At 49.4% G+C, this 18,957-nt stretch overlaps 1 protein-coding gene across 1 annotated transcript in view; it reads left to right on the forward strand.

Moving 5' to 3' along the window:
* LOC142296190 (interferon-induced, double-stranded RNA-activated protein kinase-like) overlaps positions 1-18,957 on the forward strand; it is a 166,739-nt gene that overhangs the window by 72,373 nt on the left and 75,409 nt on the right. The window contains exons 9-10 of the mRNA XM_075339493.1: positions 11,997-12,132; positions 15,211-15,266. Of these exons, the coding sequence (XP_075195608.1) occupies positions 11,997-12,132; positions 15,211-15,266 (192 nt within the window). The remainder of the gene's footprint in view (positions 1-11,996; positions 12,133-15,210; positions 15,267-18,957) is intronic.

The raw sequence follows: 18,957 nt of genomic DNA on the forward strand, positions 1-18,957 counted from the left end.
AACTGCTTAGTAAAGAAAAAAAACAACCAAAAAAAAAACAGATCGCACATCGACAACACCACGTGACAAGTGAGGAAAAAAAATCATCCAACTTTTCTGGATGAGGATGGACCTATTGTTCGTACTGTTGTGTAACCTCCCCCTAAGGGCTCGATCAGCTGAGTGTATTATACATACAGGGCCGGATTATAGGCGGGGCAGACGGGGCTCCAGCCCAGGGGCCCCCACCAAAAGAGCTTCTAAGGGGGCCCCCACCATACTTGGCACCTGTCAGCATTTTTTTTTCTTCACACCCTCTCCCCCTCCGTAAAAACAGTCTAATAAATCAGCTGTGTTTTCGGGGGGGGGGGGGGCGCGGGGTGTTGAAGCACCGCTATTTATTTGTATCTGCGTCTTTAAGACGCAAAAACAAACTGCGGGCACAGGACGCTGATTGACACCGGAAGTACCAGCGGCCACTTGTACTTCCGGGGTCAGGTGTGCTAATGCTCCCTGCTATGTGCTGCGGCCGTACCCAGCAAGGGGCGGGCAGCTGCCCCCCCTCCCCCTCTCCCTCCCCCTCCCTAGAAGCAGGGGCACGGTGTAGTGCGCCGCTGTATCTGCTGTCCCCGCTGCGCTCCTCTACACTGTGTGCATGCCAGGCACACTAGAAGGAGGCAGCGCGCTGTGCTCTGTCGGCTCTGCTGTGTGCTGTGCTCGGCATGCACCCAGTGTAGAGGAGCGCAGCAGAGCCGATGACCGAAGCTTCCTCTTTCCGTTCCTATTCAAATGTATTTGCATCTTTCAGACGTAAATACATTTGAACAGCGCGCCGGGACCCGGCCCCGCCCCTGACGTGCAGCAACGTGATGAGATCAGCACCTTGCTGACGTCATCACAGTGCTGCAGGCGCCACACAGGGGACAAGAGGAAGCGAGCGCTCCATGAAGGAGCTGAAGAGACAGGTGTAATTAGTGGGGATGAGTGAGGAGGGGCTGAGGACACAACGGTGAACATTTGTGAAGGAACACAGCTCTGTGACAGGCAGAGGAGGAGTACTGTATTCCGAGGGAGGGAGGAGTGTGTAGTGATGGGGCAGTGTAATTTGTGTGTGTAGGGGGTGATGAGGGTTGTATTGTGTGTGGGGGGGAGGGGTAATGGAGGGTGCATTGTATCGTGTGTGTGGGGAAGGGTAATGGAGGGTGCATTGTATTCTGTGTGGGGAAGGGTAATGAGGGGTGCATTGTATTGTGTGTGGGGGAGGGTTAATGGGGGGGTGCATTGTATTGTATGTGGGGGGAGGGGTAATGGGGGGGTGCATTGTATTCTGTGTGTGTGTGTGTGAGAGAGAGGTGATGTGGGGTGCATTGTGTGTGTGTTTGTGAGGTGATGTGGGGTGCATTGTGTGTGTGTGTGTGTGAGGTGATGTGGGGTGCATTGTGTGTGTGTGTGTGTGTGTGAGGTGATGTGGGGTGCATTGTGTGTGGGTGGGTGTGAGGTGATGTGGGGTGCATTGTGTGTGTGTGTGTGTGTGGTGATGTGGGGTGCATTGTGTGTGTCTGTGTGTGAGGTGATGTGGGGTGCATTGTGTGTGTGTGTGTGAGGTGATGTGGGGTGCATTGTGTGTGTGTGAGGTGATGTGGGGTGCATTTTGTGTGTGTGTGTGTGGTGGGGTGCAGTGTGTGTGTGTGGGGGGGTGCATTGTGTGTGTGTGTGTGTGTGTGTGTGTGGTGATGTGGGGTGCATTTTGTGTGTGTGTGTGAGGTGATGTGGGGTGAATTTTGTGTTTGTGTGTGTGTGTGTGTGTGTGAGGTGATGTGGGGTGCATTGTGTGTGTGTGTGTGTGAGGTGATGTGGGGTGCATTTTGTGTGTGTGTGTGTGTATGTGTGAGGTGATGTGGGGTGCATTGTGTGTGTGTGTGTGTGTGGTGATGTGGGGTGCATTTTGTGTGTGTGTGTGAGGTGATGTGGGGTGCATTGTGTGTGTGTGTAGGAGGTGATGTGGGGTGCAGTGTGTGTGTGTGGGGGGGATGCATTGTAGTGTGTGGTGATGTGGGGTGCATTGTGTGTGTGTAGGAGGTGATGTGGGGTGCATTGTGTGTGTGTGTGTGTGTGTGTGTGTGTAGGGGGTGCATTGTAGTGTGTGTGTGTGTGTGTGTGTGTGTGTGTGTGTGTAGGGGGTGCATTGTAGTGTGTGTGTGTGTGTCAGAGCTGTGTGTGTAAGAAGCAGTACTGTGTGTGTATATATGAATTAGAGCAGTCTGTGCGGCCCCCCCCAGAACTATATGGGTCCCCCAGAGCGCTATGTCACCCATCGCAGTAATGAGTACACCACCAAAGCTGTTTGCCACTCCAGTAACGTCTATGCCCCCTGCCCCTCCTGTAATGTATATATTGTAGCCCCCAGCCCCTCCTGTGATGTATATACAGCAGTGCTGTCAGTGTGCAGTCATGTCCGTTAGTGACAGCCATCGTGAAACACAGCCACATGTCCTGAAGGAGCTGGACGGAAACAAGCGGGAGAGGTGAGTGAGGATGCTGGCGATTTCCCCATATTAATACCTGTAAAGGCTCATGCACAAGTAACTGCTGAATATTCTGCAGCGATTTGACAGCACATGTGCGCGTGAAATCGCTGCAGAAACACTGCATAATGGATGCAGTTTTCTTTGTCGCTCCTAATTGGGAGACCCAGACAATTGGGTGTATAGCTATGCCTCCGGAGGCCACACAAAGTATTACACTAAAAGTGTAAAGCCCCTCCCCTTCAGCCTATACACCCCCCGTACTGCTACGGGCTCATCAGTTTTTATGCTTTGTGCGAAGGAGGTCAGACATCCACGCATAGCTCCACAGCTTAGTCAGCAGCAGCTGCTGACTATGTCGGATGGAAGAAAAGAGGGCCCATAACAGGGCCCCCAGCATGCTCCCTTCTCACCCCACTCTTGTCGGCGGTGTTGTTAAGGTTGAGGTATCCATTGCGGGTACGGAGGCTGGAGCCCACATGCTGCTTTCCTTCCCCATCCCTCAATTAGGGCTCTGGGTGAAGTGGGATCCCATCGGTCTCCAGGCACAGGAGACCGTGCTCCATCCACAGCTCCTGAGGACCCTGCTGGATAGGAGCCGAGTATCATTCAGGGACATGGCCCTGCTACTTGGAGGTACTCTGTGTCCCCGTGGGGACCGCGCACAGCAACACTCCAGCATTGCTGGGTGTGCTAGTGCACCGGGGACAGCAGCGCTGGCTGCATTTGTGCCACTATACACTTCAGCGTCGCTGAGTGTATTTGTGTAGGGGGACTGCCGCGCTGACCGCCGCTGCCATGGTTATCACTGCGGCGCGGCTGGGACTGTTAGTGCGCCGGGGACTTCCGCGCCGACCGCGCTTATACGGCGGCCGCGCTTATAACTATAGTCCCCGGCTTCTGCGGCCTAGTCTCATTCTTTTCCCGCCCCCAGCCCTGCCAGTCAGGGGAAGGGCGGGACGCTGTACAGGTCGGCAGCACTGAGGGCTGGAGCATGCTTTGCATACTCCACCCCCCTCACTCTGCACAGTGGGGCACCAGTTCCCGCACTTTTCTGGGTCACGCCCACGGCTCCCTCCTCTCCCCAGGACGCTGGCAGCCATTCCTCTCAGCTCTGCTAACGCTGGAGAGGAGAGACAAGCTCAAAGAGACCCAGGCAGGAATTCTGGTGCCCACACAAACGCTTTGCGCAGGCGGTAAGCAGCACCTGTGGTGCTGGCCCCACTAGTGCAGAAGTGTACTTATAGATTATATGATTATAGACTATACTTTACACTGTATGGTGCACTGTTGATTTGTGGCTATTTACCCTCCTGTATTGCTCAGAGGAGACAACAGCATGTCGTCCACAAATAGCAAGGGTGCCATGGCACAGACTTACTATGCTGCCTGTGCAGCATGTACGGCTATACTGCCGGCAGGTTCCACTGACCCTCATTGTGTGCAATGCTCGGCCCCTGTGGCACTTTCTCAGCCGGAGCCTCTGCTAGGGGTGGCCCAGGGAGAACCACCTGTTAACACTGTCCAGGTGACAGGGACGGAGTTTGCAGTTTTTACTGAAAGACTTTCTGAGACTATGGCTAAGATATTAGAAGCCTTGCAGTCCAGGCCGGCATCTCAAGCCAGGGGCACTGTGGTATCATTGTCCCCTGGTTCCCCTCAGTTGGAACAGCAATGTCTTCCCGGGGTGTCTCATGGATCCCAGGGTGAGGTCTCTGACACGGACCGCAGCCCCAGACCAACTAAGCGAGCTCGCTATGAAATTCCCTCGACATCATCACAATGTTCAGGGTCTCAGCGAGAGGACTCTCTGTATGATGAAGCGGAGGTAGCTGATCAGGATTCTGATCCTGAAGCCGCTCTCAACCTTGATACTCCTGATGGGGACACCATAGTGAATGATCTTATTGCGTCCATCAATGAAATGTTGAATATTTCTCCCTCAGCTCCTCCAGTGGAGGAGTCAGCTTCTCAGCAGGAGAAATTCCGTTTCAGGTTTCCCAAGCGTACAAAGAGTATGTTTCTGGACCACTCTGACTTCAGAGAGGCAGTCCAGAAACACCGAGCTTATCCAGATAAGCGTTTTTCCAAGCGCCTTAAGGATACACGTTACCCTTTTCCCCCTGACGTGGTCAAGGGCTGGACTCAGTGTCCCAAGGTGGATCCTCCAATCTCCAGACTGGCGGCTAGATCCATAGTTGCAGTGGAAGATGGAGCTTCACTCAAGAATGCCACTGACAGACAGATGGAGCTCTGGTTGAAATCCATCTATGAAGCTATCGGCGCGTCTTTTGCTCCAGCATTCGCAGCCGTATGGGCACTCCAAGCTATCTCAGCTGGTCAGGCGCAAATTGACGCACTCACGTACGTCTGCGCCGCAGGTGGCGTCCATAACCTCTTAAACGTCGGCATTTGCGTCCTACGCTATTAATGCTGTCCTGGACTCTGCGACCCGTACGGCGGTTGCAGCCGCCAATTCGGTGGTAATACGCAGGGCCTTGTGGCTGCGGGAATGGAAGGCAGATTCGGCTTCCAAAAAGTGCTTAACTGGATTGCCAGTTTCTGGCGACCGTTTGTTTGGTGAGAGATTGGATGAAATCATCAAACAATCCAAGGGAAAGGAAACATCCTTACCCCAGGCCAAACCAAAAACACCCCAACAGAGGAGGGGACAGTCGAGGTTTCGGTCCTTTCGGGGTGCGGGCAGGTCACAATTCTCCTCGTCCAAAAGGCCTCAGAAGGATCAGAGGAACGCCGACGCATGGCGGTCTAAATCAACGCCCTAAAAAGACCGCCGGAGGTGCCGCTACCAAGGCGGCTTCCTCATGACTTACGGCCTCCTCACACCGCATCCTCGGTCGGTGGCAGGCTCTCCCGCTTTTGCGACACCTGGCTGCCACAAGTAAAAAACCGTTGGGTGAGAGACATTTTGTCTCACGGTTACAGGATAGAGTTCAGCTCTCGTCCTCCGACTCGATTCTTCAGAACATCTCCACCTCCCGAGCGAGCCGAGGCTCTTCTGCAGGCGGTGGGCATTCTGAAGGCAGAAGGAGTGGTGGTCCCGGTTCCTCTTCAGCAACAGGTTCACGGTTTCTACTCCAACCTGTTTGTGGTTCCAAAGAAGGACCTAAAACTGCTCAACAAACACGTAAGGACCAGGCGGTTCCGGATGGAATCCCTCCGCTCCGTCATCGCCTCAATGTCCCAAGGAGATTTCCTAGCATCGATCGATATCAAGGATGCTTATCTCCACGTACCAATTGCTCCAGAGCATCAGCGCTTCTTGCGCTTCGCCATAGGAGACGAACACCTTCAGTTCGCGGCACTGCCGTTCGGCCTGGCGACAGCCCCAAGGGTTTTCACCAAGGTCATGGCTACAGTAGTTGCGGTCCTCCACTCTCAGGGTCACTCAGTGATACCTTACTTAGACGATCTGCTGGTCAAGGCACCCTCTCAAGAGGCATGCCAACACAGCCTCAACGTTACTCTGGAGATTCTCCAGAGTTTCGGGTGGATCATCAATTTTCCAAAGTCAAATCTGACACCGGTCCAATCATATCTTGGCATGGAGTTTCATACTCTTCCAGCGATAGTGAAGCTTCCGCTGGACAAACAGCGTTCACTACAGACAGGGGTGCAATCTCTCCTTCAAGGTCGGTCACACCCCTTCAGGCACCTCATGCACTTCCTGGGGAAGATGGTGGCAGAAATGGAAGCAGTCCCTTTCGCGCAGTTTCACCTGCGTCCTCTTCAATGGGACATCCTACGCAAGTGGGACAGGAGGCCGACGTCCCTAGACAGGAACGTCTCCTTCTCTCAAGCAACCAAAGCTTCCCTTCGGTGGTGGCTTCTTCCCACCTCATTATCAAAAGGGAAATCCTTCCTACCCCCATCCTGGGCGGTGGTCACGACGGACGCGAGCCTGTCAGGGTGGGGAGCAGTTTTTCTCCACCACAGGGCTCAGGGTACGTGGACTCAGCAAGAGTCCTCACTTCAGATCAATGTTCTGGAGATCAGGGCAGTGTATCTTGCCCTAAAAGCGTTCCAGCAGTGGCTGGAAGGCAAGCAGATCCGAATTCAGTCGGACAACTCCACAGCGGTGGCTTACATCAACCACCAAGGTGGGACACGCAGTCGGCAAGCCTTCCAGGAAGTCCTGAGGATTCTGCTGTGGGTGGAAGCCACAGCATCCACCATATCCGCAGTTCACATCCCGGGCGTAGAAAACTGGGAAGCAAACAACAAGGTCCCAACATTCATGGCTCGATCTCAAGATCACAGAGCTCTGGCGGCAGACGCCTTAGTTCAGGATTGGTCGCAGTTTCAGCTTCCTTATGTGTTTCTTCCTCTGGCTCTGTTGCCCAGAGTGTTACGCAAGATAAGGGCCGACTGCCGCCGCGCCATCCTCGTCGCTCCAAACTGGCCAAGGAGGTCGTGGTACCCGGATCTGTGGCATCTCACGGTCGGCCAACCGTGGGCACTGCCAGACCGACCAGATTTGCTGTCTCAAGGGCCGTTTTTCCATCTGAATTCTGCGGCCCTCAACCTGACTGTGTGGCCATTGAGTCCTGGATCCTAGCGTCTTCAGGATTATCTCAAGAGGTCATTGCCACTATGAGACAGGCTAGGAAACCAACGTCCGCCAAGATCTACCACAGGACGTGGAAAATATTCCTGTCGTGGTGCTCTGCTCAGGCGTTTTCTCCCTGGCCATTTGCCTTGCCCACTTTTCATCTCAATCAGGACATCTCCTTACCCTCGTTTTGTCCTCATCCAGTTCACCAATGTGAAAAGGATTTGCACTTGTTAGATCTGGTGAGAGCACTCAGACTCTACATTTCTCGTACGGCGCCCCTGCGCCGCTCCGATGCACTCTTTGTCCTTGTCGCTGGCCAGCGTAAAGGGACACAAGCTTCCAAATCAACCCTGGCTCGGTGGATCAAGGAACCAATTCTCGAAGCTTACCGTTCCTCGGGGCTTCCGGTTCCCTCAGGACTGAAGGCCCATTCTACTAGGGCCGTGGGAGCGTCCTGGGCCTTGCGACACCAGGCTACGGCTCAGCAGATGTGTCAGGCAGCTACCTGGTCGAGCCTGCACACTTTCTCGAAACACTATCAGATGCATACCTATGCTTCGGCAGATGCCAGCCTAGGTAGGCGAGTCCTTCAGGCGGCAGTTGCCCACCTGTAGGACGGAGCCGTTACGGCTCTATTATGAGGTATTATTTACCCACCCAGGGACTGCTTTTGGACGTCCCAATTGTCTGGGTCTCCCAATTAGGAGCGACAAAGAAGAAGGGAATTTTGTTTACTTACCGTAAATTCCTTTTCTTCTAGCTCCAATTGGGAGACCCAGCACCCGCCCCTGTTTTTTGTATACACATGTTGTTCATGTTAAATGGTTTCAGTTCTCCGATATTCCTTCGGATTGAATTTACTTTAAACCGGTTTATAATTTTTTCCTTCTTCTGGCTTTTGCACCAAAACTGATGAGCCCGTAGCAGTACGGGGGGTGTATAGGCTGAAGGGGAGGGGCTTTACACTTTTAGTGTAATATTTTGTGTGGCCTCCGGAGGCATAGCTATACACCCAATTGTCTGGGTCTCCCAATTGGAGCTAGAAGAAAAGGAATTTACGGTAAGTAAACAAAATTCCCTTCTTTCTGTACAGAAAATCCGATTTCATGCGCTATGGCTGCTTCCCCCACCATAGACAGAGCGGGAGCTGCATCCATAGCGCACGGAATAATTGACATGCTCATTTTATGAACGCACGGATTTGGGTCAACATTTTAGCACCCAAATCACTGCGTTCATAAAAGCTACGTGCGCACGTATCATGCACAATCTACATAGATTGTATAGGGGACGCAGGCATTTACACTGCAGTGCTATACGCAGTGTAAATGCATGGAATTACGCAACGTGCGCACGAGCCCTAATGCGTCTGTGTCTGCATATATGTCAGTGTATATGACTGTGTATATATTTGTCTGTTTATATGTATTTTTCTGAATTTGTCTTCAAATATGTATATGTATGCCTGTATGTGTATGTGCGTGTCTGTGTGTGGATGAGGTCCACTGAGACTCTTTCACCCGGAGGCCACAAAAACCTGGAGCCGGCCCTGGCTGCCTTAACATTGGGATCAATAAAAAATGTGAGTAAAGTTTTACACGCCCCAATATATATAACGATGTGTCACGTCGTAAGTGACGCACATCCGGCATCGTTAGTGATATTGTAGTGTGTGACAGCTACGTGCGACCCTGATTGTGCGTTAAAACGTTGATCGCTGACACGTCGTTCATTTTCTAAAAATTGAACGTCTGGTTGTTCATCGTTCTTGAGGCAGCACACATCGCTCCGTGTGACACCCCGGGAACGATGAACTGCAGCTTACCTGCATACTGCCGGCAATGCGGAAGGAAGGAGGTGGGCGGGATGTTTACGCCCCGCTCATCTCCGCCCCTCCGCTTCTATTGGCCGGCCGCTGTGTGACGTTGCTGTGACGCCGAACGTCCCTCCCACTCCAGGAAGTGGATGTTCGCTGCCCACAGCGAGGTCGTTTGGAAGGTACGTGTGATGGGGGTAATCGTTTGTGCGACACGGGCAACAAATTGCCTGTTCCGCACATACGATGGGGGCGTGTGTGATCGCATACGAGATCGAAATGTGTAAAGCAGCCTTAACTCTACTTTCTGTGTATAAGTGACGGCTGTGAGTGATCCTGGACTGTGTCTGTATTGTAGTACTGTAAATCTGAATGTGGCAGAACAGGATAAATGTTCATTGGCTTTCTATCTAAATGCTACAGTTCGCGCTCTACTGTTATGGCTAAAAATGTTAACGTTATGGGGCCCCCACCAGATTTTCTGCCCAGGGGCCCCCACCAACCTTAATCCGGCCCTGTATACATACAGTATATGTATTGACTATTTTAACCCCTTCACCCCCCCGGCCTTCACACTTCAATATTTCCCAGTGCTTCTGAGACTTGAGAGGTTTTTTCTATCACATATTGTAATTCATATTATTTGCATTTATGTCTGAATATATTAAAAGTTTGACAAAAAAGGTGAACATTTTGTCATTTTTTTAGCTTTGATTTTTATACCCTTAAACTAGATAGTTATATCACACAAATTCATTAATAAATAACATTTTCCACATGTCTACTTTACATTATCACCATTTTTGAAAAATAATTTTTTTGTTCGGAAATTAGAAAGGTTAAAAGTTTAATAGTAATGTCTAATTTTTCCAAAAAAAATTACAAAACTAATTTTTTGTTTAGGGACCACATCATATTTGAAGTAACTTTGAGGAGCCTATGTGACAGAAAATTCTAAAAAGACACCATTTTTAAAAACTGCACCTCTTAAAGTGCTCAAAACCACTTTTAAGAAGTTTATTAACCCTTTAGGTGCATCACAGGAATTAAAGCAATGTAGAAAAAGAAAAATGGAAGATTTTACTTTTTTCTCCCACAAAAATGTTGCTTTTGCCTCAACTGTTTCATTTTCACAAGGGTATCAGGAGAAAATAAACTATTTGTTGTGCAATTTCTCCTGAATACAGGGATGCTCCATATGTGGTGGAAAATTACTGTTTGGGTGCAGGGCAGGAGTGCTATTTGAATTTTGAACCGTGAAATTGGCTGGAATAGATAATGGACGCCATGTCACGTTTACAGAGCCTCTGATGTGTCTAGTGATAATCCCTCACAAGTCATCCCATTTTGGAAACAAGGCCCCACAAGAAATGTATCTAGGTTTGTGGTGAGCACCTTGATCCCACAAGTGCATCTCAGAATTTTATAACATTGAGCTATGAAATTGAAAAAATACATTTATACCACAAAAATGTTTCTTTAACCCTATTTGTTTTATTTTTACAAGGGTAACAGGAGAAAATGGACCATACAATTTGTTGTGCAATTTATATATAATGTCCCACCCCTCTGCATATTGTCAGCTTGCACCCTTTTGGTGCCATATGGCACTACAGGGTGTTTAGCTTTGTTTTTAGCGGCAAATTCATTAATTTGTTTTAATAAACGACATGGGGTCCCCTTATTTTTAGTAGCCAGCTAAGGTAAAGCAGACAGCTAGCTTGGAGGTATGTTTGGAGTTATCATGTTGAAATACTGCCCTGTGGTCCAGTTTCCGAAAGGAGGGGATCATGCACTGCTTCAGTATGTCACACTACATATTGACATACATGGTTCTCTCAATGCACTGTAGCTAACCATAGCCAGCAGCACTCGTGTCCAAAACTATGAAACTCGCACCACCATGCTTGACTGTAGGCAAGACACACTTGTCTTTGTACGCTTTATCTGGTTGCCTCCACACACACTTGACACTATCTGTATCTCTCATCAGAGACATCACAGGACATGGTTCCAGCTATCCATATCATTAGTCTGCTTGTCTACAGTAAATTGTTTGTAGGCTAGCTTCTGCATCATCTTTAGAAGAGGCTTATTTTTGGGTCAACAGCCATACAGACCAATTTGATGCTGTGTGCAGAGTATGGTCTGAGTGCTGACAGGTTGCCCCCCCCTCCTGCCTCTTTAATCTCTGCAGCAATACTGGCAGTACTCATACATCTATTTTGAAAAGATAACCTCTGGATATGACGCTGAGCACCTGCACTCAACTTCTTTGGTCGATAGTGGTGAGGCCTGTTCTGGGTGGAACCTGTCTTGTTAAACTACTGTATGGTCTTGGCCACCATGCTGCAGCTCAGTTTCAGGTTGTTGACAATCATCATATAACCTAGAGTATCTTTATGTAGAGCAACAATTAGTTTTTTCAGATCCTCAGAGACCTTTTGCCATGAGAAGCTATGCTGAACTTCCAGTGACCAATATGAATTAGTGTGTGATCGATAACATCAAATGTAACACTCCTGCTCCCCATTGACACTTGAGACTTTGTAACACTAATGAGTCACATGACACCGGGGAGGAAAATGGCAAATTGGGAACAATTTGTTCATTTTTGCTAAGTGGTGAACTCACTTTTGTTGCCAGCTGTTTAGACATTAATGGGTGTCTGTTGAGTTATGTAAAGGTCACACCAAATTTACACTGTTATACACGATGTACACTGACTACTTTACATTGTATCAAAGTGTCATATCTTCAGTGTTGCCTATGAAAAGATATAATAAAATATTTACAAAAATGTGAGGGGTGTACTTACTTTTGTGATATACAATGAGACAGCAGAGTTATTCCGGACTCCTTTTGGCCTCTGTTTAGTGACATTCTTTTTGAAGGTGCAGAAAACCTATGGTTAACTGCCCTTTTGTTAACACCAAAAAAGATGGACTTTTTCTTTTTCTTGTACATTTTCTTTATGTTAATGTATAAAAATTGATGGACACACATTTGGATTATGGATGATGATACGGGCGATTTCTCATATGCTAGCCTAATCCTGGTCTAACTGTTTTCTTTCGCTTTCTATCAATGTGATGTACAGATATTCCTGTAGTGCAAAGATCGGAACCAGAACCTTTCCACAAAGTAGTATGAAAACGACAAAGAAATCGGCAAAAAAGGAGGCTGCATTTCTAGCACTTAAAGTGCTTAAGACAGAGCATCCAAATGATATTCCGGTATGATTTGCTTCTTCATGTATGTTGAGCATTATTCTTGTAGTACTTCTAAAGTAGAAGTCTTTCCAAAAGACAATGCATCAATGTTGATTTGATTTGTTAACATATATACCATGATAATCATGCCTAATGTTCACTATATAGACAAAAACATTGGGATACTGTGACGATGACTATGGGATAGTGGTGAACCAGACTCCTAATCTGTCCCTCAAACTAGGGGGCCCCTATGCTATCCTTAATCTCAGGGATATTCCTGATAGTAGAAATGCCAAGTCTCCTTCCTGGCCCTGCTCCTGACCAGTCCTGATATGACGAGGGACGGGACAAGAGTGCGATGTTACCCATAGATAGATAGACAAGCAGGGGTAGGATTCAAATTTTTAACAGGTTCTCTGTAAACCCCGCCCATTTTAAACCCACACCCATTCTGTAACCACACCCATTCTGTAACCACACCCATTTTGTTAGCCACACCCATTTACACGCACTTTCCTTAACCACAAAATACAAGTAATTTAAAGTATAATCTCTTTCCCCTTCTTCCCTTCCTCTACCGTCACTCTCCTGTCCAGCACCAGTAGTTCCAGTCACTGTCAGTCTTATTGTATTAAACGTTTTTTCTACAATTTTTAAAAATTATTACTAAAGGAGCCCTGCTAAAATTGGAATGGGCGACCTTCCCCATACAGATCTCATCCCATGTGGCTCCTTTCCCCTTACAGATCCCATACCATGTGGTCTCTTTCCTCTCCAGATCCCTTCCCATTATGGCCTCTTTCTCCTGCAGATCCCATCCCATTATGGCCTCTTTCCCCGGCCGATCCCATCCCATTATGGCCTCTTTCCCCTACAGATCCCATCCCATTATGGCCTCTTTTCCCTGCAGATCCCATCTCATTATAGCCTCTTTCCCCTGCAGATCCCATCTCATTATAGCCTCTTTCCCCTGCAGATCCCATCTCATTATAGCCTCTTTCCCCTGCAGATCCCATCTCATTATAGCCTCTTTCCCCTGCAGATCTCATCATGGCCTCTTTCCCCTGCAGATCTCATCATGGCCTCTTTCCCCTGCAGATCCCATCATGGCCTCTTTCCCCAGCAGATCTCATCCCATAAGATCCTTTTCCCCTGCGGATCCTGTACCATATGGCTCCTTTTCCCATATAGTTCCCATCTTATGCGGCTCCTCTCCCCTGCAGATTCGGCTCACTGAGTGCTTACCTGCTTCAAGCACCGGCGGCCTCTCCTCTGTCATCCTCCGTGACAGTCTCCAGGCACACTGACGATGGCAGGATGCAGCAGGATGAGCAACCTCAGCACGCTGCCATGACCTCTGCAGTGTCAGCGCGTCGCTGCACGCCAGGTCAGGGAGCAGACAGGTTCCACTGAACCCGGAAGCGCAGCGTGTACGGAGATATGGGGATTCATTTGTGTTAGTGTCTTTCAGACACTAACACAAGTGAATACAGAGAACCGGATAGTCAGAGCCATTTCTTGCCGGTTCGGGGAACCGGCTGCTATTTTAACATCCTTTTCGCCCGAACCGGATAGAACCGGCTGAATCCCACCCCTGCAAACACGTAAACCAAAACTCTGTCAAAACAGCATGCAAGCACACATAAGACAATAAGAGATTTAACAGGAAAACAAGAGCAGGAAGGAAGCTGCAAAATAGGGGTAAACTCCACAATCGCACCAAGCAAGTAAGCATAACTTTCACCAGACAGTCTGGGACACCACACCTCACAGACAAACATAGAATAAACTATAGCTGGTATGAGTGTAAGGATTCAACCAGCATAAATAGGAGGGGAACAGATGTGATAGGTCTCCCCACAACATGTGACCAAATGAGAAAGCACACTAGCATAGATTAACTCTTGCTAGCCTGCTTATGAATCAGCACACAGTAGGTGGACGCCTGAGAAACCATTGGGTGGCTTGTCAGAATCTGCTATCTGAACAGAGGCTGACGCCACCGTGACAGTTGGCAAAGTTTGTGCAAAACTCCATGTCACAGATATACCTCTCAATTATTAAACGGAATTTATCACCAGGTTTTTGCTACTCCACCTGAAAGCAGCATAATGTAGAAACAGAAACCCTGATTCTAGTATTGTATTACTTATTGGTCTGCTTCCTATCATTTTGATAAAATCACTGTTTTCTTTTCTGCAAATCTATCACTTATTTAAATGTGGAGTGATTATAAAGACCTCATGAATATGCTGGACTACCTGGAAACAGGCCAAGTATTCCTCTAATGATCAAATCACTGATTAATCAGCAGTAAATTATCAAAACTACACGAAGCTACCCAGTAAGTGACACATCGCTGGAATCAGGATCTCATCTCTACATTATACTTCTCTCAGATTAAGTGGTAAAAACCTGGTGAGAGAGCCCCTATAACTTAGGTTTTTGTTCTATTTAGTCCCATTGTCGCTGGTGTATAAAATCCAGCCCCTATCCATGCAGTCTGCCTTTACACGCATTTGTGATAGAATAGGCTTTTGCTGTTTAATCTGAGAGCAACATAACGTAGGGGCAGAGAGCCTAATTGCAGGGATGTGTCACTTATTGGGATGTGTGCTATAGTTTCAATACAATCAGTGTTTTAGCAGCAGAAAATTATCACTAGAGGTCTCGATGTTATGAGACAGGAAGCCTAGCTAATCAATGTCACTCCGCCACCACCACTGATTGGCAACTTGCAGTTTGGGATCCTGATACTACAGCACAAAAATGTACTATAAAATGCCATGCTTAACTTAAATAGAGGCTCATTGTTAAATAGTACCTAAGTAATAATCCCCTATTTCAGATAACTGCACCTTCATGTCCACATATAGTAACATTTCTTCACAGTTTGGTTTACCATTTTTAGTCTAATCTGTAGTGATTCGACTTGAGATGTATCCTATGGATTGTGCGGCGTATGTTATATTAGAGCATATTAGATCAGTAGTTTACATTCTAATTATGTATGAACCAACAATTAATGGAGAAAAAAGCAAAGCAATTATTAAATTATTAAAAAAATCAATGGCCCTAACTTGTTAAATTCACTTTTAGGACTTGCCAAACCTTTTCACAGATGATTCAGTGGCAGGACAGCCTCCTGTCTCAAGGTAAGAATTTTACGACCTCTAAGAAGTTCCAAAAGCTTAAAGGGAACCTGTCACCACTTTTTTGCCTATAAGCTGCGGCCACCACCACCGGGTTCTTATATACAGCATTCTAACATGCTGTATATAAGAGCCCAGGCCAGGGGTATAACATAAATAACACTTTATAATACCTACCTAACGGTCGCGCTGTGGGCCTTATGGGCTTCTCCGTTGTCCGGTGCCGGCGCCGCCTCTTTCGGCCATCTTTGTTCTCCTTCTTCTCTAGCCGCGGTGCATGACGGGTCCAACGTCATACACACTCGCCGGCATTCAGGTCCTGAGCAGGTACACTTTGATTTACCTAAGCAGGGCAGATCAAAGTATTGTAGTGCACCTACGAAGGACCGACGAGTGTGTATGACGTAGCCGCAGGCCTGGACTGACCATAGGGCAATTCTGGCGAATGCCAGATGGGCCGGTGCCTGTAGTGGGCCGCTGTATCTGCAGCCGCGCTCCTCAGCAGTGTGTGCATGCCGGGCACACTAGCTGGAGCAGGAGGCAGCGCGCTGTGCTGTGCCGGTCCTGTTGTGTGACAGTGTGCCCAGCATGCACACACTGCTGAGGAGCGCGGCGGTGGCGGTGCCGGTGACTGCAGCTTCCTCCTTCCTATGCAAATGTATTTGCGTCTTTCAGACGTAAATACATTTGAACAGCGCACCGGGACTGGGCCCCGTCCCCGACGTGCAGCAACGTGATGAGATCAGCACCTTGCTGACATCATCACAGTGCTGAGGGCGCCACACTGGATGCATCAAGCAGCGGTAAGCGCTCCATGGAGGAGCCGAAGATGAAAGGTTTAATTAATGGGGATGAGTGGGGAGAGGCTGAGGACACATAATGGGGAACATTTGTGAAGGATCACAGCTTTGTGACAGGCAGAGGGGGAGTACTGTATTCCGAGGGAGGGGGGAGGCAGGAGTGTGTAGTGATGGGGTAGTGTAATTTGTGTGTGTAGGGGGTGATGGGGGGTGCATTGTATTTTGTCTGGGGAGGGGGTAATGGAGGGGGCATTGTATTGTGTGTGTGTGTGTGTGTGTGTGTGTGTAGTGGGTGATTGGGTGATGGGGAGGGGTGTATTGTATTATGTGTGGGGGGAAGGGGTAATGGAGCGTGCATTGTATTGTGTGTGTGTGTGTGTGTAGTGGATGATGGGGGGTGTATTGTATTATCGTATGTGTGTGGGGGGGTAATGGAGGGTGCATTGTATTGTGTGTGTGTGTTTGTGTGGGGGGAATGGGGGTGCATTGTATTGTGTGTAGCGGGAGGGGTAATGGGGGTGCATTGTATTGTGTGTGGGGGGGTAATGGAGGGTGCATTGTATTGTGTGTGTGTTTGTGTGGGGGGAATGGGGGTGCATTGTATTGTGTGTAGCGGGAGGGGTAATGGGGGTGCATTGTATTGTGTGTGGGGGGGTAATGGAGGGTGCATTGTATTGTGTGTGTGTTTGTGTGGGGGGAATGGGGGTGCATTGTATTGTGTGTAGCGGGAGGGGTAATGGGGGTGCATTGTATTGTGTGGGGGGAGGGGTAATGGAGCGTGCATTGTATGTGTGTGTGTCTGTGAGGGTAATGGGGGTGCATTGTATTGTGTGTGTGTGTGTGTGTGTGAGGTTAATGGGAGTGCATTGTATTGTATGTGTGTGTGTGTGTGTGTGTGTGTGTGTGGAGGGATAATGGGCGTGCATTGTATTCTGTGTGTGGGGGGAGGGGTAATGTGGGTGCATTGTATTGTGTGTGTGTGTGGGGAGGGGCGCGGAGTCATTAATCGAGGACTAATTAGTGTGATATCAGTGATATTAATTCTGGACCTGTCCGCAGAGGTACAATCCCCTAGTGACTGCAGCGCTTGTAGAGTGATTAGGACACAGGTATGTGGTGCAACAATCCACAAATCAGGGAAGCAAAGAGCAGAAAATACATCAAGGTCTGCTACACACTCCAAAAATATGTCACATAGTGCCATAGAGTACTCACATAATGCCATACAGTGCTCACATAATGCCATACAGTACTCATATAATGCCATACAGTGCTCACATGGTGCCATACAGTGTGACAGAGTGCCATACACTACTCACATAGTGCCATACAGTACTCACAATGCCATATAGTGTCACATAATGCCATACAGTGCTCACATAGTGCCATACAGTGTCACATAGCGCCACACAGTGTGACAGAGTGATACAGTGTTACATAGTACCATACAGTACTCACATAGTGCCATACAGTGTGACATAGTGCCATACAGTGTCACACAGTGCCATACAGTGCTCACATAATGCCATACAGTACTCACATATACAAGTGTCGCGGGCGGGGAGGAGGGTGTCGGCACACTACGCTCACCCCTTCTGCTCGGGTCCGGCAGCTGCTCAGTGGTGGCTCGAGCTGTGGGCCGGATCCCGGGGTTCCTCGAGCGACATTCCTCGCCCGTGAGTGAAAGGGGATTTGTGGTTGGGTGTGGGGGATTGTTATAGTTCGTGACGCCACCCACGGTTGTGGTGATTTCACCACCGCTGCTCAATTCGGGGGTCCCGGGGATGGTGATGCGGAGCAGCCAGGTGTTGTGTTGCCCCTCCGTGGGTAGGGGTTGGTGATCCCGGGGCCCGGTGATGGTTTGTGAGGTGCGGGGCCTGGTGGGCGCAGGGACGCGGGGGCAGCGCTGTGCCTTGCGGCACTGTGGTACTCACTCAGCCTGAGACATGGACACAGTTTGTACGGTAAACCAAACGGCTGGTAGGACGGTCCCACAGACGGCTGCACCTGCACTCCCGGTAGGTGACGGTGATGTCCCTCTTCCTTGCACCTAAGTTTGACTGATGGTAGCGGTGGATTCCCTCCGGTTACTCGCTCCCCGACTGCAATCTGGGCCGGAGGAGCTCTACACTTTGCCCGCAGGCGCTGGCCCTGAGAAACAGGTGCCTTGGCGGTGGCGGTGTCTCTCTGCTTCAGGTTGGGCTGTTGCCGTCAATCGGGACTTGGTTGCTGGGGGATCTACGTCCCCTTCACTGACGGATTCGGCAAATTTGGCGACTCCTAGCCTTGCCGGGGTCCGAGAGGCCCCTGCCCTGGTGCTGACTGTCCTTCGGAACACTGCTCCAGACCACCGGGCACACAGCCAACGGGGTCCTTCCAGGAACTTCCAAACGGTCCCCCTCCAGACAGTCACCGCCGTCGCTGACCTTGCTGTTCTGGCCCTCCACAAAGCTGGACCCTTCAGGCTTTGCACACTCTCTGCTCTGTCACCACCTCTTGCTTTCCTCCTTTTCCACTTTTCTTTCCTCCACTTTCACTTCTCTTATCTGCTCCTCACTCAACTCCGTTGTTTACTCTTGCCCTCCCCGGGCTAATCTCTGTTTACTCAAGCTCGTCCCTGAGCTGACTGCCTGGTACTTCCCGCCTCCAGAGCTGTGATCTCCTAGGTGGGCGGAGCCAACCACCTGGCCCACCCCCTGGTGTGAATCATCAGCCTCTGGAGGAAGGCAACAAGGATTTCTGGTTAGCTGTGATGTGCCTACCTGGAGTGTGGGGTGTGGTGGTGTTGTGACCTGTGTCCCCTGGCTTGCCCAGGGCGACACATTCCCCCTTAGCAAAATGCAGACCGTCCGCGGGCTGCCGTCCTACACCGGTTTTATTTTTCTGAAAAAGGG

Source organism: Anomaloglossus baeobatrachus, chromosome 3, assembly GCF_048569485.1.
Source record: "Anomaloglossus baeobatrachus isolate aAnoBae1 chromosome 3, aAnoBae1.hap1, whole genome shotgun sequence".
NCBI lineage: Eukaryota > Metazoa > Chordata > Amphibia > Anura > Aromobatidae > Anomaloglossus > Anomaloglossus baeobatrachus.